At 44.4% G+C, this 25,579-nt stretch overlaps 1 protein-coding gene across 2 annotated transcripts in view; it reads left to right on the top strand.

Annotated features, from left to right (window-relative positions):
* Positions 1 to 22,962, top strand: part of TSPAN8 (tetraspanin 8) — a 68,393-nt gene extending 45,431 nt beyond the window's left edge. For both annotated transcript variants that reach the window (XM_033952848.1, XM_033952846.1), the window contains exons 3-9: positions 2,152 to 2,214; positions 4,131 to 4,265; positions 8,725 to 8,799; positions 11,670 to 11,765; positions 15,483 to 15,602; positions 17,364 to 17,447; positions 22,391 to 22,962. In XM_033952848.1, the coding sequence (XP_033808739.1) occupies positions 2,152 to 2,214; positions 4,131 to 4,265; positions 8,725 to 8,799; positions 11,670 to 11,765; positions 15,483 to 15,602; positions 17,364 to 17,447; positions 22,391 to 22,444 (627 nt within the window). In that variant the 3' untranslated portion in view covers positions 22,445 to 22,962. The remainder of the gene's footprint in view (positions 1 to 2,151; positions 2,215 to 4,130; positions 4,266 to 8,724; positions 8,800 to 11,669; positions 11,766 to 15,482; positions 15,603 to 17,363; positions 17,448 to 22,390) is intronic.
* The last annotated feature ends 2,617 nt before the right edge of the window (positions 22,963 to 25,579 follow it).

Below are 25,579 nucleotides of genomic sequence, written 5' to 3'. Positions count from 1 at the left end.
TTTGTCCTATGTGCAAATGTCACCGTGGGATTGTCGGCGCACCAAACACCTGCACGCTTTAGTTACGGTACTGTTTACAGACCTTAATGTATTCCCTTTTAAAAATTTATTATATTATATACACCGCCTTGAAGTCTGAATAGACCGTATAACAAAGTTTTTCTTTTTAATTCTTTATTTATTCAATTTTAATTGAACATACAGCATATAAATGCATTAAGAAACAGAAATCAAAAAGCTGTAAGAACAGAAATTCAACAAAGAATTTTCCTAATGGAACCTAACAAAAGGTAACTTTTCATAGCAGATTTCTCTATAAGTCCTCAACTAAAAATGGGAGAGAGCATAAGGAAAAAGAGGCACAACTCAACAGGAAAAAAATTATATGAAAAGATATGATGATATCTCGTCAGCTTATTAGATTGCAATCTTCCAAACCTAATGTTCAGTTTCTTCCCTTGGACCCGACATTTGGACTTCTATTTTATGCTGATTTTCAAGAAAAGCCTTCAATTGTTTGGGATCAAAGAAAAGATACCTATTTGACTCATGCAAAATTAAGCATTTGCAAGGAAACCGTAAAAAGAAATGAGCACCCAGCGCTATCACCGGAGGACGTAAAGTCAAGAATTGCTTCCTTTTCTCCTGTGTATCTACACAGACATCAGGAAATAGCCATACTTTAGCTCCCAAAAACAATTTATCAGAGTTACGAAAAAACATTCCCATCACCCAGTCCTTATCAGACTCAAAAACAAATGTGACTAAGAGTGTTGTTCTTCTTCCAAAGATGTTTCCAACATTTGCGTTACATTCAAACTATCCATAGATAGATCTTCCCGGACAGGAATCTGCCGTTTCTTCCCTGGCGAAAAATAGACTCGAGAAAACGGGGGGGGGGGGGGGCACAGAACTTCCCCCCAGAACTTGGAACCCCCAGAACTTCCAGTTCAATGGGGGGCTATGGTCTTGGATTGAGGAAAGTTGACAAATCGCAGATTTAACCTACGGGTATAATTCTCCATTTTTTTCACTTTGTTTCTCAATCCAACCATACCTTGACCATAAGTCAGGGTATTAGATTTTATCTCTTTAAGGTCTTGTTGATTTCCTCTACTCTCTTCTCGAGCTCAAAATTCTTTGTCTCCTGGGTGACAAGACATGTTTTACAGTCTTGCAAAGAATTATCCACCAAAACCTTGTTTCCCATGAAAATCTTCTCCAAGCGCACTACAGCATCCCAGATAGAGTCTAAAGTAACATGGGGAGGTTTAGCCAGTGGTCTAATTTCTCAGTCCTGGAGCTCTCTCCGTGCTTCTCTTCTGTTCCTCCAAAAGCACCTTCGAGCTCCAAGAGGAGCTCAGAATCAGCTCCCATAACGGCTCCCAGCTCATTGGTTTCTCCTCTTATGCTCCGGTTGCTCCCCTCCTCCGTTGAAAAAACCTCCGTGCTGATTGCAGCCTGCGGATTCATCGATTGCTCCGGTCGCATCACCATGCCTGGGTCAGAGGACGTAAGTCTATCCTTCGAGCTCAGAGTGATGTTGAGCTCGGGTAAGGCCGCCCCTTCGCCAGCATCCGCTCCGGAGAGATGCGCTGATCGGCCCACAAACTTCTCAATGGCGGAAAGGGGAAGCGGAGAGGACTCGAAGGGGTAAGTCCTTACTTTCCCCTTTCTCTTACCCATTTTCCAAACTTTTCAGAACAATTGAGCTCGAAGGAACTACTTCCGATTCAGAGCCCTTCTCAGCATAACTGCCAGCGAGACGCCGTCTTGACTCTCTAGAGAGGTCCCTAACAAATTTTTTTAAATAAACTTGGAAACTTACCTTTTCTTTCATGTTTTACTCAATGTACTTTTATAAATTTTATTGTAAACTATCTAGCTAACTCTTGATGGACAGTATATCAAATGATAAATAAACTTGGAAACTTAGGGCTCCTTTTATTAATCTGCGGTTTTAGCGCGTGTGCACTTAGCGTGCGCTACAATACTGCATACGCTAGACGCTAACACAGGGGTTAGCGCGTGCTAAAAACGCTACCGCAGCTTAGTAAAAGGAGCGCTAAAATTTAGCTAAACAAGCCATACACAGAAATATGCGTCCATATGAATGTTCACTAATTCCCTTTTGCATTCCTTTCTTTTTAGTTGTGCGGTTGCATTATTCTTGGAGTGTCAATATGGCTGCGTGTAAGCAAGGAGGCACAGAAGGTAAACGAAAATGATAGGAGGCTTGTGCCAGAAGACATACGAGGAGAGACTGGAAGCCCTGAATATGTCTACCCTAGAGGAAAGGAGAGACAGGGGAGATCTGATTTAGACGTTCAAATACTTGAAGGGTATTAACGTAGAACAAAATCTTTTCCAGAGAAAGGAAAATGGTAAAACCAGAGGACATAATTTGAGGTTGAGGGGTGGTAGATTCAGGGGCAATGTTAGGAAATTCTACTTTACGGAGAGGGTAGTGGATGCCTGGAATGCGCTACCGAGAGAGGTGGTGGAGAGGAAAACTGTGACTGAGTTCAAAGAAGCGTGGGATGAACACAGAGGATTTAGAATCAGAAAATAATATTAAATATTGAACTAAGGCCAGTACTGGGCAGACTTGCACGGTCTGTGTCTGTATATGGCCGTTTGGTGGAGGATGGGCAGGGGAGGGCTTCAATGGCTGGGAGGGTGTAGATGGGCTGGAGTAAGTCTTAACAGAGATTTCGGCAGTTGGAACCCAAGCACAGTACCGGGTAAAGCTTTGGATTCTTGCCCAGAAATAGCTAAGAAGAAAAAATTAAAAAATTTAAATTGAATCAGGTTGGGCAGACTGGATGGACCGTTCGGGTCTTTATCTGCCGTCATCTACTATGTTACTATGTTCTGTTCTGCAATGTGCTGTGTTTCTGTCCTTATGTATTCTGTTTGACTTGTAAAATCAGCCTACTCTGGGCTTAACAGACTACTGGTTTCTTGCTGAGCGTCGACCGAAAAATGAATGAGTAGCACAGTTGCAAAAATAAAAAAAAAAGAATAATTCGTATAACAAGAGGTGTTTGAGAAGTTAGGAATAAGTACCATACCATCGCTACTCCTGAAAAAAATCATGTCTAAGGGCTCCTTTTACTAAGGTGCGCTAGCGTTTTTAGCACACGCTAAACCCACGCTACGCAGCTAGAACTAACGCCAGCTCAGTGCTGGCGTTAGAGTCTAGCATGCGTGGCATTGTAGCGTGCTTAGTAAAAGGAGCCCTAAATCTGTCTGCCAACGAAAGTCATGTCAGATCAGAACTTACTGAAACTGTTGTATGGATCTAATTGGATCGGAAGCTTGATTTCCAAAGGAGGGTCCAGTTGATATCAAATGTGATTCCTATGGTTGGTTTCCTTTTACATATAGTCAACATAATACTCTGTGTCTTTATCTTTATCATCATACGTCTCTTTCTTTATCTTCGTCTGTCACATAGGATCCGGAACGTCAAAATTAGAGAATGACAGGGGAACAAATTTTTCGCTGTCCCCGCGAGTTTTGTCCCTGCCCCATTCCTGCAATCTCTGCCTTAACCCTTTCAGGACCATAAGGATCGTAGGCCAATTTTTGTGGTTTTGACGACATTTTTATGGTAAAAAGGGCTTGCAGATGCCAAAAAATTGATTTTTTTTGTGAAATATCATTATTTTTTTTAAAAAAAATCAAACTTCTGGCTTATGGACAGTGTGGCAAGTGAATCTTCTCGTCAATCTGGCAACGACGCTAATGAATGAATGTCGGAACCAGTTTGTTTACATAAAGGCAGTATCCTATGGAATCCGTACATATCAAATTTAGAACTGTAGACTATCCCAATCAAAATTTATATGATTTTAAAGTTATGGGACAAATATGTCCCTTGGTCCTGAAAGGGTTAACTGAACAAATCTCAAGCACTGATGATTTTAAAGTGTTTGAGGCTTGTGCAGACGAGGACGGAGCTTTCAGGAATGGGGCAGGGACAGGAAAAGAACTCGTGCCGGGGCAGGACGGGAAAATTTGTCCCCGTCGCATGCTCTATTCAAAATATCATACCTTAAATGCAGTATGTTATTCATCAATGACTTGGCATGTGGGATCTCACTGCTCAATTTATCTGTTGTCAGGAATTACAACTTGACCAGACTTCCGGGATGTATTCAGCAATCGACCTTTTGATTGCCGTAGGCTCCATTATTATGGTCCTCGGCTTCCTGGGATGCTGTGGGGCGATGAGAGAGAGCAGATGCATGCTTCTTCTGGTAGGTCATTTGGAAAGATGCCTGAAATTTTTAAAATCAATACTACTGCACTCTTCTTCAGCAAACTAGATACCCCGTTTCCCCGATGATAAGGCAGGGCCATCAAATAAGACAGCCCCCCCCTTTTTAGAAAAAAATGTTAAATAAGGCACCCCCCCGCAAATAAGCCACCCACCGATACCTGCGCTTACCCGAATTGGGTGGTACGGTGGGTGACTCCGTGTGGTCCCTCCGTCTACCGTATTTGCCTCCATGGCTGCGTGCCGCGCCTCGTCATGAAGTGAAGAGGAGGAAGTGACAGGACTGCAGCGCGCGCACGTGACTCCGCGCAAGGAAACACAGGCAGCTTCCCTCATCCCTCCCTAACGGAGACTGCAGGAGTTTGTTCACGGCCAGAACATCCAAAAGTGAGACACGCAGACAGGTTTCTTTTGCTGTGAGCAATACCACTTACTGTATATAAAGCCTGTTTAAAATGCATACGGTATATAAACAATGGTTTCACATTGTCAAGTCCCCTCTGATGCTGCACTACAGAATAATCTCTTTACTGTGTTTCCCTGATGGAGAACATTGGGGACATTAAATGGTACAATATATGGTATGATGGATAAAGCTGGCCATACACGGTACGATTTTTCGGCCGACCGATTCTTCAGCCGTCAAATAAGACAGCCCCCCCTTTTTAGAAAAAAATGTAAATAAGGCATCCCCCCCGAAAATATGCCCTAGAGCATATTTTGGCCTTCCAAAAAAAATAAGACAGTGTCTTACCATCGGGGAAACAGGGTAAGCATTCATTCATATGAAACCTCCAGCGGAACTTGTTTCTCTTTAGAAACCAGCCACCTGAACGCTAACTTGATCCTCAGATGCACCACTCCGCGTTCAAACTATTTCATTACGTTAAGCTTGATGTGCAATTTCTTCACTGGATCAATTTTAAAAATTATGTTCATACTTATAATAGTTTTTAAATGCTTTAAATACTTAATAAATATATAAATTAGTTCTGTGGTTTTTTTTTTTTAATTATCTTTATTAGCAATTGCAAAGGGCACATACAGCCAGTATGAAGAAAGCGCAGAAAATATAACAGCCAGAGAAAACAACAAAATTAGTTCTTAAGACTTAGCATTAATGTTGTGGTCTCTGTTAGGGACTGTCTTCAAACGCTGTTTCAAGGCTGGGTCCCTAATAGTAAAACGCCATCATTCTCGACCACATAGCGCATGACAATCTTAAGTTAGTGGCTCTTTATAGAATTGTGTCTAGCAGCAGTTAAAGTGTACTTATGTGCCAGTAGTCATCCGAACCTTAGGCACACCCTATTATGCCAGGATTTTCTTGACCTAAATACTGGCACCTAAGTCAGCTTTGGGTGCCTACAGGCTCATTGGTAGAGCTGCTGCCTCTGCACCCAGAGCTTGTGAGTTCAAATCCCAATGCTGCTCCTTGTGACCCTGGGCAAGTCACTTAATCCTCCCGTGCCCACCGCTTTGAATGTCAAAGCCACTAAAAAAAGCAGAATATGAGTCCCCATTCCCTTTCATCAAGCCCAGTATCCTGTTTCCAACAGTGGTCAACGCAGATCACAACTACCTGTTAGAACCCCAAAGAGTAGCAACATTCCAGAGCTGAGATTGTGATGTCATAATGCCTCATTCCACCAATGCCTAAGAGCCAACCTGAGCAGTGATGTCACAATGGCTTGTTTCCAACAGTGACCAACGCAGGTCACAAGTACCTGTTAGAAACCCAAAGAGTAGCAACATTCCAGAGCTGCGATTGTGATGTCATAATGCCTCATTCCACCAATGCCTAAGAGCCAACCTCAACAGTGATGTCACAATGGCTTGATTTTCCTATACTCAGTTCACATAAGAATTGCCAGACTGGAACAGACCGAAGGTGCAGCTCACGGGTAGAGCTGCTACCTCTGCACCCAGAGGTTGTGAGATCAAATCCCACTGCTGCTCCTTGTGACCATGCGCAAGTCACTTAATCCTCCAGTGGCCAAAGCCACAAACAGTCCCCATTCCCTTTCATCAAGCCCCGTATCCTGTTTCCGACAGTGGCCAACCCAGATCACAACTACCTGTTTACAACCCCAAAGAGTAGCAACATTCCAGAGCTGAGATTGTGATGTCATAATGCCTCATTCCACCAATGCCTAAGAGCCAACCTCAGCAGTGATGTCACAATGGCTTGTTTCCAACAGTGACCAACGCAGGTCACAAGTACCTGTTTACAACCCCAAAGAGTAGCAATATTCCAGAGCTGCAATTGTGATGTCATAATGCCTCATTCCACCAATGCCTAAGTCAACCTCATCTGTGATGTCACAATGGCTTGATTGTCCTATACTCAGCTAACATAAGAGTTGCCATATTGGGACAGACTGAAGGTGTGGCTCACTGGGAGAGTTGTTGCCTCTGCACCCACAGGTTGCGAGATCAAATGCTGCTCCTTGTGACCATGCGCAAGTCACTTATTTCTCCCATGCCCAGCACTTTGAATATAAGCTTTGAAATGCCAGTACAGTTCCCCCTCCATATTCGCGGGGGTTAGGGGCAGAGCTGGCCTGTGAATATTTAAAAAACCACGAATAATATTAGGACCGGTTCTGCCCCTAACCCCTGCTTCCCCCGGCTATTTTAAGCCCTGAAAGCCCCCCCCCCCCCCACCTTAAGCCTTACCTGGTGGTCTAGCGGGTTTTCAGGCAGGAGCAATCTTCCCACGCTCCTGCCCCGTGCACATCGCTCACAGGAAATGGCTGCATTGAGCTCCCTTAGTCTCTAGAGCCATTTCCTGTGAGCGATCTGCACGGGGCAGGAGCGTGGGAAGATCGCTCCTGCCTGAAAACCCGCTAGACCACCAGGTAAGGCTTAAGGGGGGGGGGGGAGGGCTTACAGGGCTTAAAATAGCCTGAAAAATGAAAATGAATTTTGTGGTTTAAAACCGCAAATAAGCGAATCCGTAGATACGGAATTCGCAAATATGGAGGGGGAAGTGTATACAAGTTCCCTTACAAGCAAAACACATCCATCCTTAGCCATGCCTGTTGAGTTAGGTGGTTACCATCCAATTACTTTTAATTTAAGCCAATTATGAGGTGCTAATTGTTTATCAGCACTGATTAAGCTTTTTAAATAATTAAAGTTAGGCATTTAGATTGGCCAGATGCACTGACCTAGGCGACTAACTTTAGATATCCTTTCTAGAATCTGGGCCACTGAACCAGTCTGGTCTTCAAGATACCCACAATGAATATGCATGAGATAGACTTGCGTGCACTGTCTGCGCCATTCGCTTGAAAAGCTTCTCCCGAAATTGTGTCGAGCAAGCAGCAGGGGTGGGTGGGGGTGGGGGGCCTAGGGCAGATTAGGGGCAGGACTGGGGCATAACGGGGTGGGGATGGGCAGGCCTGGGGGGCAGGTCTAGAGGTCCGGATTTTACGAATGTAAAATCTGGCAACCCTTGTTCTATCCATCTTCCCTCACGGTCCTGTTTGACTCATCACCTCCCTCCCCACATATAGTATTGTAAGCCGCTTAGACATTTTAACCGATAAGCGGGATGAAAAGTCCCTCATAAACATGGAAACTCTATGCCGATCTTTCTCATGCATATTCACTGTGGATGTCTTGAAAACCCAATTGGCTAGGTGTGTCTTGAGGACTCGGTTGAAAACCTCTGCTCCAAATTGCTACCTAGTAATGATCTAGTCTCTTTTACTGTTATCCAGTTAGAACTACATAGGTATTAGCAGAATTCAAGAGGTATAATACGAACATCCCAGACCCACTCATGCCCCCCTACCCCCATTGCTGGGCCTCCTTTGGGTTGAATACTAAGGGATGTAGCCACTCAGCCTTATAGAAGAACACGCAGCCAGATGAATGCACAAATCCTAATTGACATCGAGAATTGGTTCTTAGCATCCAAACATTGATCGTTAATGGCTCATTATTCAATTAAGTTGGATCAGTGCCCTAATTTGGACGCTTTAACTTGGACATGATATATAGAATCTGTGGATTCATGTAGAAGTTTGACTTTTTTGAATATCTGGCCCAATCTGTCCTTTTATATTTGATGCTAGTTCTTCATTCTTTCTCTAGGTTTAAATCTGTTCCCAGCACAGTACAGGAGGATGGTTTGAAAAGTTTGGTAAAAAAGTAAGATAAACAACGTAGTCTCCTTCGAGGGCTGTACACTTAGTCCAGCGAGTTTCCGGTTTTGTCATCCCGTCGGAGAAAATAGGTTTTGGTCAAGCTCTGCAAAATGCTCATTCACGGCATCGATGACTTGGACGGCATCTCATGGAAACCTAGCGAACTTTTCAAACCACCCTCGTACAATCATGAAAGGGTCTGTTTGGAGAAAAAGATCTCTGTAGTTTCTCTTTGGTGGTCAGAAAGTCTGATGTTGTTTCCCTTTGTGCTTTTAATTCTAGTTTTTTATTGGATTATTCCTGATATTCGCTCTTCAGATTACTGCAGGCATTTTGGGAGCTGTGTACAAACCAAAGGTAGGTCTAATGCCTTGGAAACCACTAGGGTCTTTGGGAACCATCAGGCTAAGAGGTGTCTCAGTGGTTCAGCAAATGTGGGGTTTGTGGGTGGAGCACAGGAGTTTGGGGTAGGACTAATGAACATAAGAACATAAGAGTTGCCGCTGCTGGGTCAGACCAGTGGTCCATTGTGCCCAGCAGTCCACTCCCGCGGCGGCCCTTAGGTCAAAGACCAGTGCCCTAACTGAATCTAGCCTTACCTGCGTATGTTCTGGTTTAGCAGGAACTTGTCTAACTTTGTCTTGAATCCCTGGAGGGTGTTTCCCCCTATAACAGCCTCTGGAAGAGCGTTCCGTTTGCCCTAACTGAGTCTAGCCTTACCTGCGTATGTTCTGGTTCAGCAGGAACTTGTCTAACTTTGTCTTGAGTCCCTGGAGGGTGTTTCCCCCTATAACAGCCTCTGGAAGAGCGTTCCGTTTGCCCTAACTGAATCTAGCCTTACCTGCATATGTTCTGGTTCAGCAGGAACTTGTCTAACTTTGTCTTGAGTCCCTGAAGGGTGTTTTCCCCTATAACAGCCTCCAGAAGAGTGTTCCAGTTTTCCACCACTCTGGGTGAAGAAGTCTGTTCCCTTCATTATCTTGAATTGTTTCGATCATGTCCCCTCTCAGTCTCCTCTTTTCAAGGGAGAAGAAGCCCAGTTTCTCTAATCTTTTTGTGAGGCAAGTACTGTATTTTTTGCTCCATTAGACGCACTTTTTCCCCCCCAAAAGTGGGTGGAAATAAGGGTGCATCTAATAGAGCGAATTCGCAAAGCGTGCCTCCCCTCCCATTAACTTATTTTAATGTTGCCACCCTCCCTTTCTTGCCAGCCCTCTTCCTCCTCCCCCCTCTCCCTGCACGTACCATTTTAAAAAAACTTCTGGCGTCTCACCGCTAAGAGCGGCGCAGAAGGGCCGCTGGCTGCCCGGTCCCCGCCCCCGCCGAGAACGGCGGACGCGGCTGCCTCCTTCGGGACCAGGCAGGCAACCCGGTGCGCTGCTATGCCGCCAGAGAACAGAATAGGAGGCAGCGTCCGCCGCTCACCACGGAAGCGGCGGGGACCACGCAGCCAGCAATCCCTCTGCGCCGCTCTCAGCAGTGAAGCACCAGAAGATTTTTAAAAAGCACAGTTACTTACTGTAACAGGTGTTATCCAGGGACAGCAGGCAGCCATTCTCACACATGGGTGACTTGAAATATATGTGAGGTATGTATGGATAGCAGTGATATGCCGTGAATATTTTTCCTATATGGAGAGAATGTCCCTCTGTCTATGTTGATCGCAGCCCACTGGTTTCCCATTGAGCATAGAATTACATATAAACTTCGGCTATTAACCTTTAAAACCCTTGAAACTAACCAACCCAAATGCATTAATAGACTTCTGATTCCATATTCTCCACAAAGAAGTCTTTGGTCAGTCTCTCAGAATTTGCTTGCTATTCCATCTTTTTTTTAATATTTTTTTTAGTTCAAATAGTTTTATTGATTTTTTTTTTTTTTTTTAATTTTTATTTATAAAATTTTCATTCTTACAATAAATGAATAGCATAATATTTAGTTTATAATAATTATAGTTGTATGTACAATATCATATCATATATATTGAATCCCTTTCCCTTGTTATTTGTTTTTTCATTTTTCCTCATATTAATTTCTATATTTCCCTCCCTAACCCTATATTATTATTATCAATGTGTTAAGATATCTGATCTTTAGAATATTTTGTCAATGGATCCCATATTTTCTTAAAATTTTTTATATTTCCTTGTTGTAATGCCAATATTTTCTCCATTTTGTAAATGTGACACACCGAGTTCCACACACACCGAGTTTATAAAAGATGAAATACAAAGCCAACAATATGGGTGCTCCAACAAGGAACACAGTATAACAATATCATTAACAAATGTGAAGTGCGTCCATAATTAAACAAGAATCACAAATGAATAAATGCATCAGAAATAAAATAGACAGGAGAGAAGACATAAGTTCAAGAAAAGGAGATAAGAAAAGGTGATATGTTCTAACGATGTACCAAATTAATCAATCTAATTGTTCCCATCATAAAATAAATAAAAGAGATTGACATATACAATATGAAACATTCTTTATTCGTTTTATAATTCACAACGTGTACAGTAAATATCAAACAATTAGAATACAATATCACTTGAAAATCTACCATATCATACAACAAAAAGATATATCCCCCACCCCCTCCCACTTTCATATACAACAAAAAATATACCACATGAATATAATATCTTATCATTCATATATATTATTAATAGAAATCCAACCCCCCCTAATGAATAATTTACACTTTTCCCAATTTTAATTCTTGCTATTCCATCTTTAAGACACATTAACACGTTACTTGTTTATATTCAGGCAGGAGGAAATCTGCGCACGGCATCCGTGCATGGACGGATTTCTTCCTGCCCGACGGCGATTTAGAGGAGGCTTTTCAAAACCTGGACAAAGCGTGGGTTTAAAAAGCCGTCCAGACCCCCGGACATGTCCTCGAAAAGGAAGACATGTCCAGAGAAATCCAGAGGTCTGGTAACCCGAACGCAGGCCGAAATGTGCTGAATAGTGCTTGGAGTGTTTTTTAGTCTTTATATCAAGACTCCCCTTCCCTCCCCTCTCATGGAAAATGGTGTCATATTCTACACAGGGCTCCCTATGTTCTTTTCACTGAAAACCCCAGATTTCTATGTCCAAATCCCCTCTTTAAATTGCCTTCTCGCTCAGGTAAACGGTTACATCGCTTACTGTTCGCCATCTCTGGTTTAAGTGTGTTTTATGACCCCACTGTATTTTAATATTCCTTTCTATTTTAGATTGAAAAGGAAATCAACGATACAATGAGTAAACATCTGCCTTTGAAAAATCAAGACCTCAACTTCCAGAAAGCACTGGAAAAATTTCAGCAAGAGGTAACGCCTGCTCACACATAATGGCCCTCTTTTACTAAGGTGCAATATAGAGGTCTGCATGGGAACGGGGATTGTGGGAATCCCGCAAGTCCCGGGGGGGTCCTGCGGGAATCCCCCCTAAACCACGGGGATCCCCCTCTGGCCCACGGGACTCCCACGGGGACCCCCTTCTAGCCAATGGGACTCCCACAGGGATGGAAGGCTTTGGAAGCAGGGTTCGTCCATATAATATAATGGACACGTCAGCCTTAGTAAAAGAGGGAGTTTATAAGTTAATTACCTGAACAGAAAACCAAAAAATGAGTTCCACCAAAGAGATTCCACAAGGAAAACAGCAGCGGTAACACAAAAGAAACTGTGGAATTGATGATCCTGTCAGAAGTAATTGCTGCTTTTTATGGGGACGGGCGGGGATGGAGGTAATTCCTTGCAGGGATGGGTGGGGATGGAGAGGATCCTGGCAGAGACGGGTGGGGACGGAGAGGATCCTGGTGGGGATGGGTGGGGACAGAGAGCATCCTGGCGGGGACGGGTGGAGATGGAGAGGATCCTGACGGGGACAGGTGGGGATGGAGAAGATCCTGGCGGGGACGGGTGGGGACAGAGAGGATCCTGGCGGGGATGGGCGGGGACAGAGAGGATCCTGGCGGGGACGGGTGGGGACGGAGAGGATCCTGACGGGGACGGGTAGGGACGGAGAGGATCCTGACGGGGACGGGTAGGGACAGAGAGGATCCAGGCGGGGACGAGTGGGGATGGAGAAGATCCTGGCGGGGACGGGTGGAGATGGAGAGGATCCTGACAGGGACGGGTGGGGATGGAGAGGATCCTGGCGGGGACAGGTGGGGATGGAGAAAGATCCTGGCGGGGACGGGTGGGGACAGAGAGGATCCTGGCGGGGATGGAGAGGATCCTGGCGGGGATGGGTGGGGACGGAGAGGATCCTGACGGGGACGGGTGGGGACAGAGAGGATCCTGGCGGGGACGGGTGGAGATGGAGAGGATCCTGACAGGGACGGGTGGGGACGGAGAGGATCCTGGCGGGGATGGGTAGGGACGGAGAGGATCCTGGCGGGGACGGGTGGGGACGGAGAGGATCCTAGCGGGGACGGGTGGAGATGGAGAGGATCCTGACAGGGACGGGTGGGGACGGAGAGGATCCTGGCGGGGATGGGTAGGGACGGAGAGGATCCTGGCGGGGATGGGTGGGGACGGAGAGGATCAATTCTTACAAAATTTTGTTAATGGATCCCAAACCTCCTTAAATTTGTCATAGTGTCCCAATTGTGTTGAATTCATACGTTCCAATTTATAACTTTGACACAGGGTTTCCCACCAAAAATTGTAATTTAACCTGTCCCAATTTTTCCAGTTTTTCATGATCCGCTGCAGAGCAACTCCTGTCGTGACGAGAAGCAGCCTATTCTGATTTGCATTGATTGGACTTTTGGGCATTAATAATGTTCCAAACAACGCAACATCATACGTCAATGATAATGGGACTTCCAGGATCATAGTAATTTGACACCATATAGATCTCCAAAATTTAAGGGGATAGACTGAAGGTCCATTGAACCCAATTTCCTGTTTCCAACCCAGGTCACAAGTCCCTGATAAGATCCCAAAGAGTAAAACAGATTTTATACTGTTTATAATAATAATAATAATAATAATAACTTTATTCTTATATATACCGCCAACAACCTTGCGACTTCTAGGCAGTTTACAATGAAGAGAAACTGTACAGACAGCGAATTACAGAGTATAGCATTGCACATCTAGTGATAGTAACAGGAGAGTTACAGGGTCTGTGTATTACACGGTTTCACAATGAGTAGCATTATACAGTCGACGATATTCAGAGCATAAGTAGGAGAAGAGAAAGGAGATTGCGCTTTGAGTTACAAAGGTGCAAAACTGCGAAGGTGAAAAAGATAACATAAGATGTTGATGAGAAGTAAGTTGTTAACTTGGTACATTTGAACGAAGGACGGGCACCAGTGGGAAAAACTGGTAGCAATTAAAGATAGAAATTTTGGCAGAAGAGGGTAGACGGACTCCTTGGGATGGGAGGAGGCTCCGATTTTAGGGGAGAAGTCTGGTTAGGTTATAAATTTCTTAAACAAGGTGGTTTTTAGTTCTTTCCTAAAGATACTATATGATTCTCTGGCGGCATCAGTGAAGCAGCCTGTCCAAGTTTGCAGTCTACCTGCTTGGAATTTGAATGTTCTATCAAAGAAGGTGCGATATCTACAGCCTATGATATTTGGGTCGGTAAAGAGGTTACGGTTTCTGGTAGGCCTAATAGGGGAGTGGAATATGCAGTGAATTTTCCCAAATCCATCTTAATAATGGTTCAAAGAAGAGCAACCAAGATGATAAAGGGGATGGAATTCCTAAACTAAACTAAACTAAACCTTGGGTTTATATACCGCACCATCTCTCTTCAGCTTGGAAAACAGACGGTTGAGGGGAGATATGACTGAAGTCTACAAAATCCTGAGTGGAGTAGAATGGGTACAAGTGGATCGATTTTTCAGTCCATCAAAAATTACAAAGACTAGGGGACACTCGATAAAGTTACAGGGAAATACTTTTAAAACCAATAGGAGGAAATATTTTTCTACGCAGAATAGTTAAGCTTTGGAACTCGTTGCCAGAGGTTGTGGCAAATGCGGATAGCGTAGCAGGTTTTAAGAAAGGTTTGGAAAAATTCCTGGAGGAAAAGTCCATAGACTGTTATTAAGACATGGGGGAAACCTCTGCTTGCCCTGGTTCGGAAGCATGGAATGTTGCTACTCTTTGGGTTTCGGCCAGGTACTAGTGACCTGGATTGGCTACTGGGCTTGATGGACCGTTGGTCTGACCCAGTAAGAGTATTCTTATGTTCTTATATGGATTTTTCTTGTAAGAACATTCCAAACCTTTTTTAAAACCCTGCTAAGCTAACTGCTGTTACTACACTCTCTGGCAATGAATTCCAGAGTTTAATCACTTGCTAAATGAAAAAATGTTTTTGCTGATTTGCTTTAAATTTACTACTTAGCAACTTTATTGTATGCCCCCTGGTCGTTGTATTTTTGGAAAGAGTAAGCTATTCATATCTACGTGTTCCAATTCACTCAGGACTTCAAGCTTACAGCATCTCCTTTGAAACAGGATCCTGGGCTTGATGGTCCTTTGGTCTGTCCCAGTAAGGCAATTTTTATATTCTTAAGTTAACCAAAGAAGAGATAAGAGAGAGTACACCCCTCCCTCCATATTCGTGGGAGTTAGGTGCAAAGCCGGCCCTGCGAATAAGGAAAAATCGCAAATAATTTTAGGGTCGACTCTGACTCATCCCCACCTTCTGGACCTCTGCACTTACTTTTTAAAGTCTGGTGGTCTAGCGGTGAAGCGATCTTCCTACGCTCCTGCCGCAGGCTGAGCCACAATCAAAAATGGCTGCCGCGAGTTCCTACTGTAGTCTCACGAGACCATGGGAACGCACAGCAGCCATTTCTGTTTGCGGCTGTGCACGGGGAAGGAGCGTAGGAAAATCGCTCCTGTCCCGCTTCGCCACTAGACCACCAGACATTAAGAAGTAAGTGGAGAGGTCCGGGGGAGGGGTGAGTTGGCGAGATGAAAACCCGCGAATAATCGAAGGTGCGGGTGTCGAACCTTGCGAAAATGTACTAAATATAACTGTTCCCCATTTTTTTTTTTCTCGTTTCACAGCAAAAGTGTTGTGGATTGGTTACTGGAATTTCTGACTGGGGAGACTTACCTGCCGTAACTTGTTCCTGTGAGGCTCCAAATTTATGCACAACTGTATCTGGCCGATCTGTATATAAAAAGGTAAGAACGAAACGCAATATCACACATTCAAAGTCATGACGTATTCTTTTGTGTTTTTGTTATCTATAACATACAGGCCCTCTAGATAAGAAAAGGGACATCCAAATCAGCCCCCTCTTTTATTAATGCGTAGCGCAGGTTTTAGCTCTGGCAGCGGCGGTAATCGCTCTGACGCTTATAGGAATTCTATGAGCGGCGGAGTAGTTACTGCCGCTGCTGGCGCTAAAACCCACGTTAGTGAAGGAGGGGAAAAGCATTCGAAATTTTCAAGGTGTTTAAAGAAAAAAAAGGGCTCACTGAAACCAGAGCCTCTTGTAAAATACGTGTAAGGCCTAGTAAATATACCCGAGATTGCTAACACGTACACAGGAATGAGCCATTTTAGAAAAATATACAGCAGAACCTCAATATTCGCGGGGGTTAGGGGCAGAGCCAGCCCGCGAATATTGAAAAATCGCGGATAATTTTTAGGGCCGGCCCTGACCCACCCCCGCTCTCCCTCCTGTGTCCCGGACCTTCCCCAGACATTACCTGGTGGTCTAGCGGCGACTCGGAGCAGGATCGATTGTCCTACGCTCCTGCCCCATGCAGAGCCGTCATCAAAATGGCTGCCGCGAGTTCCCATTGTAGACTACAACGGGAATTCACGGCAGCCATTTTGATGACAGCTCTGCACGGGGCAGGAGCGTAGGACGATATATCCGGCCCCGCATCGCCGCTAGACCACCAGATAAGGTCTGGGGAAGGTCTGATGTAGAGTTTTGTTTTAAAAAAAATAAAAAAATAAAAAATCGCGAATAACCGAATCCGCAGGTACTGAAACCACGGAGTCGGAGGGGGGAACTGTACCATTTAATCAAAACATTGCTCGGGATTTTGAATATGTAGGTAAGTGGATTTAAAAAAAAAAAATTCTTTATTCATAGTTTCATCAAATTTTTACAAGAAAAATAACTTCTTGTTACAGAAATACAGTACCTTGATGAAGTGTGCACAGGTGCAATGAATAAGTCATAGCAATCTGTGAATTAGTGTTAAGCCTTACTTATTGGTTTTTACGCTTGTTGAATTTATTCTCTCATAGTATTTAGGCTGCACTCCCCCGTTAACTGGGGTCGCGGCATTAGGAAGGTTGAGAACCGCTGTCCTAGCTGGTCAAATCATTTTGAATATTGGAGCAGCTGTTGCTATGGTTATTCTATACCAGGGGTGTAAAAGTCCCTCCTCGAGGGCCGCAATCCAGTCGGGTTTTCAGGATTTCCTCAATGAATATGCATGAAATCTGTTAGCATACAATGAAAGCAGTGCATGCAAATAGATCTCATGCATATTCATTGGGGAAATCCTGAAAACCCGACTGGATTGCGGCCCTCAAGGAGGGACTTTGACACCCCTGTTCTATACCAATTAATGCACAGACCAGAGAAGGGACTTTGGGGAGAGTGTCTCAGGATCTCCAGAGGATGAAACAAGGTGTGTGTGCGTGCACAGAGATTTTAAAATTACTCTCATCCTACTGAAGTATGTATCTGTCCTTTCATTACTAATAACATAGTATTATACTGTTCTCTCTCTCTAACTTTTTATCTTATTTTATTCCACATGGATAAGGCAGGTGGCGGATAAAAGGTGCGTCACAGGTCCGTGAAAACAGAACGTTTAATATTTTCCAAGCCGCACCCTCCAGCACCTTCATTTATAAATGAATCTACTTCAGTCTGATCGTCAGTGTCATTGTATGAAAACATTCTTATCTTTCAGACCTGTGCGGCTGTGATCATTGACTTCGTCAAACAACACATGGCCATAATTATTGGAATAGCATTTGGACTTGCAGTCATCGAGGTACGGTATAGAACCTGGTCAGAGGTTCAGTGGGAAGTTTTGCCAGAAAACGCACTGTCCTAGCGGAGAGCATAGCTGGTTTTAAGAAAGGTTTGGACAAATTCCTGGAGGAAAAGTCCAAAGTCCATTGTAACATCACTGATGAGGTTGGCTCTGAGGCACTGTGGACGGAGGCATTATGACATCACAATCTCAGCTCTGGAATGTTGCTACTCTTTGGGTTTGGGCCAGGTACTAGGGACCTGGATTGGCCACGGTGAGAATGGGCTACTGGTCTGACCCAGTAAGGCTATTCTTAGGTTCTTATGACTGGCTGTTCATGAAAGCAGCTAAGAGTGATGTCAAGGTTTGCAGCTAGTCAGAAAAAGACCTTGGGGTGATGAGAAAAAAGCTTCTTCCGTTGCTTGCATGCTAGCCAAAAATAAGAAAGAGACAGATTAATTGAGGCAAGGCAGGTTCCTTTTTTTAACAGTTTCCAATGCTTACCTATTATGTTTTTGAGTATTAACAAGACCAAGGTCTGCCGTCCAGGGTTGTATCCACAGGTGGGCCTGGGCCCCTCCCCTTTCACCTCAAGCCCGCCTTGCAGTTTCCCATCATTGGTGTAGCTGACAGGGATCCCTGAGCTCAGCCAGTTGAAGACATCTAGAGCCTGTTGTCCCCACCCCCTCACCAGTGAAAACCCCCCCACAGCAGTCAGTGAGCCATAGGGTTGCCGGATTTTACATTCGTAAAATCTGGACCCCCCCTAGACCTGCCCACCAGGCCCGCCTTTCCCTGCCCCATTATGCCCCAGTCCTGCTCCTAGTCCCACCCTAGCCCCGCCCCCACCGCGCAGGTGCAGATGCCCTCTTGCTCGACATAATTTCGGGGGAAGATTTTCAAAACCCGGACAGAGCGCCAGGTTTTGAAAAGCCACCTGGACCCCCGAACTAGCACCTAGAGATTGATCCAATGACACCCAGTGCTCAGGCTGAATAGAAGGAAATGCTGGGACAGAGGAGACATTTCCCTAGAGAATGACACGGGGACCAAGTTTTCGCCATCCCTGCGGGAGCTCATTTTCCCATCCCATCCCAGCGAGTTCTTTTCCTGTCCCTGCCCCGATGTTTTTTCTTTTTTGCGCTAGTTTATCTCAGTCATTTTCTCTGGCCCTAGGAAATTAATCGACATATATCATTCAATACAAATTAACAATTAGTTCTAGACAATCTTTTCCTCATTGTGTAGCAATGGCGGCCTTTCTTCTGGATGGAACGCATCAATCCCTCTGTGCGTTTCCTCCAATTCTTCTCTTGCTCAATTCGCTAATTTAGCTTTAGCATTCTCCAGGATTCTCACCTTTAGGTTGATTTTAGTTGTTTCTCTATATTTCTACACTTTGAAGACAGAAATATGGAGAGAAGGAAAGAATCGGAACCCACAGTTTAGAAATCTGGACAAATGAAAAATTCTATCATTTGGGTCCGCCGTTTTTCTTCTATTTAGCATTTTAGCCTCATTGCATTGACTTTTTTCCTTTTTCCATATTTCTATCCCTTTTAGACATAATTTTTCTCTCATGTTTTCTTTCCTTTGGGGGAAATCACCATTTCTATTTCTCTGATCTACTAGCCTTAAGGTAAAGCTTTCTCCTCTTTCTAGACTAGATTACTACTCTTTTAGGACAGACATTTTCGTTTTCTCCAGACATTTTGCCCTTATGATAGACTATTTCTCTAATGTTCAGTCTTCTAAACTTTAAAGATAGGCTTTTTACCTCTCTCTAGACTTTAAGCCTTTGGGAATAGTTTCTTCTCTCATGATGTCCTACCTTTCTGAGACTTGTTTTCAACTCCACATATATATATCCTTTGTGCCAACTTTTTTTTTTTTTTTCATAATTCTAGCTTTATTGACAGATTAGTTCCCTCTCTCTAGAATTCAAGCTTTTAGACAAATCTATTCCGTCTCTTCATACTTCTCTCCTTTGCTACATACATTTTCCTTTTCTCCAGATTTCTACCCTGTGAAGACAGACTTTTTTCTTCTGTCCAAATTTCTACACTTTGGCTTCAGATTGTTTTCTTCTCTCCAGATTTCTGCCTTCTGGTTTAGACGCTTTTGCTCTCTCCAAGTTTTTTTTTCCTTTTTCCAGATATCTTTAAAATCCTAAGTATCCAAGGCTTGTGCGGTCCATTTAATTTTCGGATTAAAAAAAACAGGAACATGTCAGCCCTGACTACCGTCAGCTGCACTGGTTGCCAATGGAAGCAAGAGTACTTTTCAGATTTGCTTGTATTTGCTATAAGATGTTATGTGGACTAGCTCCGCTTTATCTCCGCTCTCATTTTGAATGGTACTGTTCGACTAGGCCTACTCGGCGTACTGGTTTATTCACCTTTCCCAAAAATTGGCGTTTAAAAAAATATTTTGATTGATCTTTGGCTTATCAAGCAGGTAAAGTTCAAGTATGGTTAAACGACCTGATTCAACAATCTGCATCTTATTGCACCTTTAAAAAATTGGTTAAGACCTATTTGTTCAAAAAATGTGCTATTTGATTGATGACTTTGTTCTAGTTTCTTATTGTATTTTTCACTATTGAAATACTGTACTGCTTTTCTGTGTGCTTTGTATCATCTCTGGAATGTCCAGGCCTCTTTATTCTGTGAACCGCTTAGAACTTTATGGGTGTTGGCGGTATAGAAAAATAAAGTTATAAGAGCACAAAAATTGCCGCCGCTGGGTCAGACCAGTGGTCCATCGTGCCCAGCAGTCCGCTCACGTGGTGACACCTAGGTCAAAGACCAGTGCTCTAAATGAGTCCAGCCTCACCTGTGTACTTTCCAGTTGAGCAGGAACGTGTCCAACTTTGTCTTGAATCTCTGGAGGGTGTTTTCTCCTATAACAGCCTCCGGAAGAGCGTTCCAGTTTTCTACCACTCTCTGGGTGAAGAAGAACTTCCTTACGTTCGTACGGAATCTATCCCCTTTTAACTTTAGAGAGTGCCCTCTTGTTCTCCCTACCTTGGAGAGGGTGAACAACCTGTCCTTATCTACTAAGTCTATCCCCTTCAGTACCTTGAATGTTTCGATCATGTCCCCTCTCAATCTCCTCTTTTCAAGGGAGAAGAGGCCCAGTTTCTCCAATCTCTCACTGTACGGCAACTCCTCCAGCCCCTTAACCATCTTAGTTGCTCTTCTCTGGACCCTTTTGAGTAGTACCATGTCCTTCTTCGTGTACGGCGACCAATGCTGGACGCAGTACTCCAGGTGAGGGCACACCATGACCCAGTACAGCGGCATGATAGCCTTCTCCGATCTGTTCGTGGGGGACAGGGATAAATCTCGCAGGGACTGGATGGGGAAATTGAGTTCCTGTGGGGATAGGGAAAAATTTGTCCCTGTCTCATTCTCTACTTGTCCATTTGCCCATGGAGCTTCCAGAAAGTTGCCTGCTTTGGTTGCTGAGAACCCCAAGACATCTTATGGCATACAGCGGGCTTTCCATATCTTTATCATAGAACCAATTAATTCTCCTGAGAACATAACATGAGAACATAAGAATAGCCTTACTGGGTCAGACCAAAGGTCCATCAAGCCCAGTAGCACGTTCTCACAGTGCCCAATCCAAGTCACCAGTACCTGGCCAAAACCCAGAGAGTAGCAACATTCCATACAAAATCTCAAAGAATAACAAGATTCCGGAATCCCAGAGTGTGAAAAGATTCTAGAATCTCAAAAAGTAGCAACAGTCCATGCTACGGATTTAGGGCAAGCAGTGGCTTCCCCCACAATAACAGACTATGGATTTTTCCTCCAGGAACTTGTCCAAACCTTTCTTAAAACCAGCTACGCTCTCCGCTCTCACCACAACCTCTGGCAACGCGTTCCGGAGCTTAACTATTCTCTGAGTGAAAAAACACTTCCTCCTATTGGTTTTAAAAGTATTTTCCTGTAACTCTTATACAGAGGGGCAGGCAGCCACCGGAGTCAGGTTTCAGGCTTATTTAAAATTTGATAATATCGCCTATAAAATTTCTAAGCGATGCCTAATGGCACAATGCAAAACGCCAGTAACCTGGCAGTATTCTCACTAGAGAGTTGCGCGGGGACAGAAATCCCACCCGTCCCCGCCAGGATCCTCTCCGTCCCCACCCGACCCCGTCAGGATCCTCTCCGTCCCCACCCATCCCTGCAAGGAATTACCTCCATTCCCGCCCATCCCCATAAAAAGCAACAATTACTTCTGACAGGATCATCAATTCCACAGTTTCTTTTGTGTTTGCTCTGCTGTTTTCCTTGTGGAATCTCTTTGGTGGAACCCTTTTTTTGTTTTCTGTTCAGGTAATTAACTTATAAACCCCCTCTTTTATTAAGGCTAATGTGTCCATTATATTATATGGACGAACCCTTCTTCCAAAGCCTTCCATCCCCGTGGGAGTCCCGTTGGCTAGAGTGGGGTCCCCGTGGGAGTCCCGTGGGCCAGAAGGGGGTCGCCGTGGATTATGGGGGGATTCCCGCGGGACCCCTGCGGGACCCGCGGGATTCCCGCGATCCCCGTTCCCGTGCAGACCTCTAATTCTCACTAAGAAATGTAAGAGAATTAGCAAGAAAAGCGAATGTTTTTTTTTGTGCTGTCAAACCAGAAAGCACTGCAGGGCCGCCAGAACATTATTGCTGATTGCTTGGCGGCCACTGCTTGTGTGTGGATAGATTTAGGGCCAATGTCCCTCATTACAAAGGCTGCAGGTTTGTAAGTCCCCCATCACATTTGCACCATTTCCACTGAACCTCAGATTTACAAGCATTAGGCTTAAAAAAAAAAAAAGCAGGTCTGAAAAGAGGTTCCACCCCTCGTGAAGTTAATTTATCCCTCATGCATTTCCAAGTCATTCCAAACAAAAATGTTCTCCGGGGTCTCGTTCTGTAGTGCCAACTAATCTCATTCTTGTTTTCCAGATTGTTGGTTTGGCGTTTTCCATGACCTTATACTGCCAGATTGAGGGCAAATGAAAACGTGGATGTGTGAAAGAAAAAAAAAAAACAATGCCACCAGCCAAATCCAGATGTTTCCTTCACCCTGCTTGGCACATTCAATACACAGACAATACAGAGAAGAATACGTGATTCTATATCGTGGGGCCTATTTACTGTTAACCCAGCACCTTAGCACTTAATGAGTGGTAATTTCCGTAATGCAAAACAGGGACAAGGGCTGCGCCGTGCGGCAGCTGACGTGGCTCGGCTAGTGCCACCTGGATAGGGAGAGCTAGCTAGTAGCTTCCCTTGCGATACCTGCCGCTCAGTTCATGGTGAAGAACTTTTCTCTGTGTTAACTGAAAGGTGAAACGTTGGGACACCCCCAGCAGGTAACACAGAGGCGTAGCAGTTGTCACGCATGAATTCTGGTCGTTAACCTGTGGCCCTGTAACCTTTTTGGAACCTGAGTTTTGAAAAGTAATAATCTGATATGCATGACCTGAGGTTTTATTGTGGAATATGTGTGAATAAAGATTTTTACTTACATGAAATACACTGTTTTGTGAACGTTACTTTTTTTTTTTTTTTTTTTTTTGCTGAACTGCTGGTGAATTTTATGTTCCTTGTATTACAGCATTCGCGGGGGTTACGTTCCAGGAACCCCCGCGAATCTTGAAAAACCGTGAATACGGTTTTCAGCGGGGGAGTCAGGAGAGGGCAGCCGGAACGCCGGTGAGTGAAGGAAATCACTCGCGGTATGCTCCGACCGCCTCTTCCTGCATTAAAGTCGGGCCTCACCAATCAGGAGCTGCTTTGACACACAGCTCCTGATTGGTGAGGCCCGACTTTAGTGCAGGAAGAGGCGGTCGGAGCATACCACGAGTGATTTCCTTCACTCGCCGGCACTCCGGCTCTCTCTCCTGCCTCTCCGGCTGCCCTCTCCTGCCCGGTCATTCGCGGTCGGAAAATACCGTAAATGATTGGGACCGCGAATCGCCGACCATGAATGACCATTGCAGGTGTAAAGAGCATTAGCCAATAGGGAGAGGGGATGCAAATGTTAAGAGCCTTAGTCACTAGGGAGAGGAGGAGATAGTGGATGCTGCGGATGGGCAGACTGGATGGGCCATTTGGCTTTTATCTGTGATGTTTCTAGGTTTCTGTAATCATAAAGCTCTATGACCTCACAATGCAAGTATTAAGAGCCTTAGCCAATAGGGAGAGGAGAAAATAGTGGATGCTGCGGATGGGCAGACTGGATGGGCCATTTGGCTTTTATCTGCGATGTTTCTAGGTTTCTGTAATCATAAAGCTCTATGACCTCACAATGCAAGTATTAAGAGCCTTAGCCAATAGGGAGAGGAGAAGATAGTGGATGCTGCGAATGGGCCATTTGGCTTTTATCTGCTGTCATGTTTCTATACACAAAAAATGAAGTGGCATTTAAAGTCCCATAACATACCTAAACAGTATTTAATACTTAGTCAAAAACAGTACTCAGAGTTTCACTCGAATATCAGACCAAACGTCAGGCAAAAAAGCCAGATGTTCAAAATATCTGTAAATTCACTCTTCAGTCACTGATTTTAAGATTTCAATAGCGAATAAAAGATTTAAAAAACACTTATCTTTTTCCTTAAAGGACCCACGGCAACAAGAGGGCATCCGTTGAAAATCAGGGGTGGGAAATTTCATGGCGACGCCAGAAAATATTTCTTCACCGAAAGGGTGGTTGATCGCTGGAATAATCTTCCACAACAGGTAATTGAGGCCAGCAGCGTGCCAGATGTTAAGAAAAGATGGGATTGGTATGTGGGATCTCTTCATGGAGGTAGTTAGGGGGTGGGCCATTAGTGTGGGCAGACTAGATGGGCCGTGGCCCTTTTCTGCCGTCATTTTCTATGTTCTATGTTATCTTGAGAACTGTGTCTGGGTTCTAATGCAGCCCTCAAGGACCAACAATGGACAATCCCTGCTGTAGAACAAGTAAGATACTTGGTCATGATACAGATTGGTTCTGTTGGAGAAAGGATGCTGGGTAGAACGGACTTTGGTCTCACTCAGCACGTCCTATATTTTTATCTTTTTTTAATGGCCATTAACCATTAGAAGCCATGTTGGCTTGGGAAACCCACTGATTATCTCTAGTTATGACCAATAAGAACTAGATCTACTCTTTGGGATTCTGCTGAGAATTTGTGACTTGAATTGGTCTCTTTGGACTGACCTGATATGGCATGTCTTACGCTCTTATGCCCCAAAGAATATAAGAACATAAGCAGTACCTCCGCTGGGTCAGACCAGAGGTCCATCGTGCCCAGCAGTCCGCACATGCGGTGGCCCAACAGGTCCAGGACCTGTGCAGTAATCCTCTATTTATACCCCTCTATCCCCTTTTCCAGCAGGAAATTGTCCAATCCTTTCTTAAACCCCTGTACTGTACTCTACCCTATTACGTCCTCTGGAAGTGCATTCCAGGTGCCCACCACACGTTGGGTAAAGAAGAACTTCCTAGCATTCGTTTTGAATCTGTCTCCTTTCTACTTTTCCGAATGCCCTCTTGTTCTTTTATTTTTCGAAAGTTTGAAGAATCTGTCCCTCTTTACTCTCTCTATGCCCTTCATGATCTTGTAAGTCTCTATCATATCCCCTTTAAGTCCAGGGAAAAGAGTCCCAGTTTTTCTAATCTCTCAGCGTATGAAAGGTTTTCCATCCCTTTTATCAGACGTGTCGCTCTCCTCTGAACCCTCTCGAGTAACGCCATATCTTTCTTAAGGTACGGCGACCAATATTGGACGCAGTACTCCAGATGCGGACGCACCATCGCCCGATACAACGGCAGGATAACTTCTTTCGTTCTGGTTGTAATACCCTTCTTGATTATGCCTAGCATTTTATTTGCCTTCTTAGCGGCCGCTGCGCACTGTGCCATCGGCTTCATTGTCATGTCCACCATTACTCCCAAGTCCCTTTCTTGGGTACTCTCCTTCAATAATATCCCTCCCATCATATAGTTGCACCTCGGGTTTTTCTTCCCACATGTAATACTTTACATTTCTCAACGTTGAACTTCATCTGCCATCTCGTCGCCCATTCCCCCAATTTGTTCAAGTCCCTTTGCAATTCTTCGCAGTCCTCTTTAGTCCCAGCTCCACTAAATAGTGTCGT

This window comes from Geotrypetes seraphini, chromosome 7, assembly GCF_902459505.1.
Source record: "Geotrypetes seraphini chromosome 7, aGeoSer1.1, whole genome shotgun sequence".
NCBI lineage: Eukaryota > Metazoa > Chordata > Amphibia > Gymnophiona > Dermophiidae > Geotrypetes > Geotrypetes seraphini.
The sequence above is the reverse complement of the archived record's forward strand: the minus strand, read 5'-3'. Positions and strand labels throughout refer to the sequence as shown.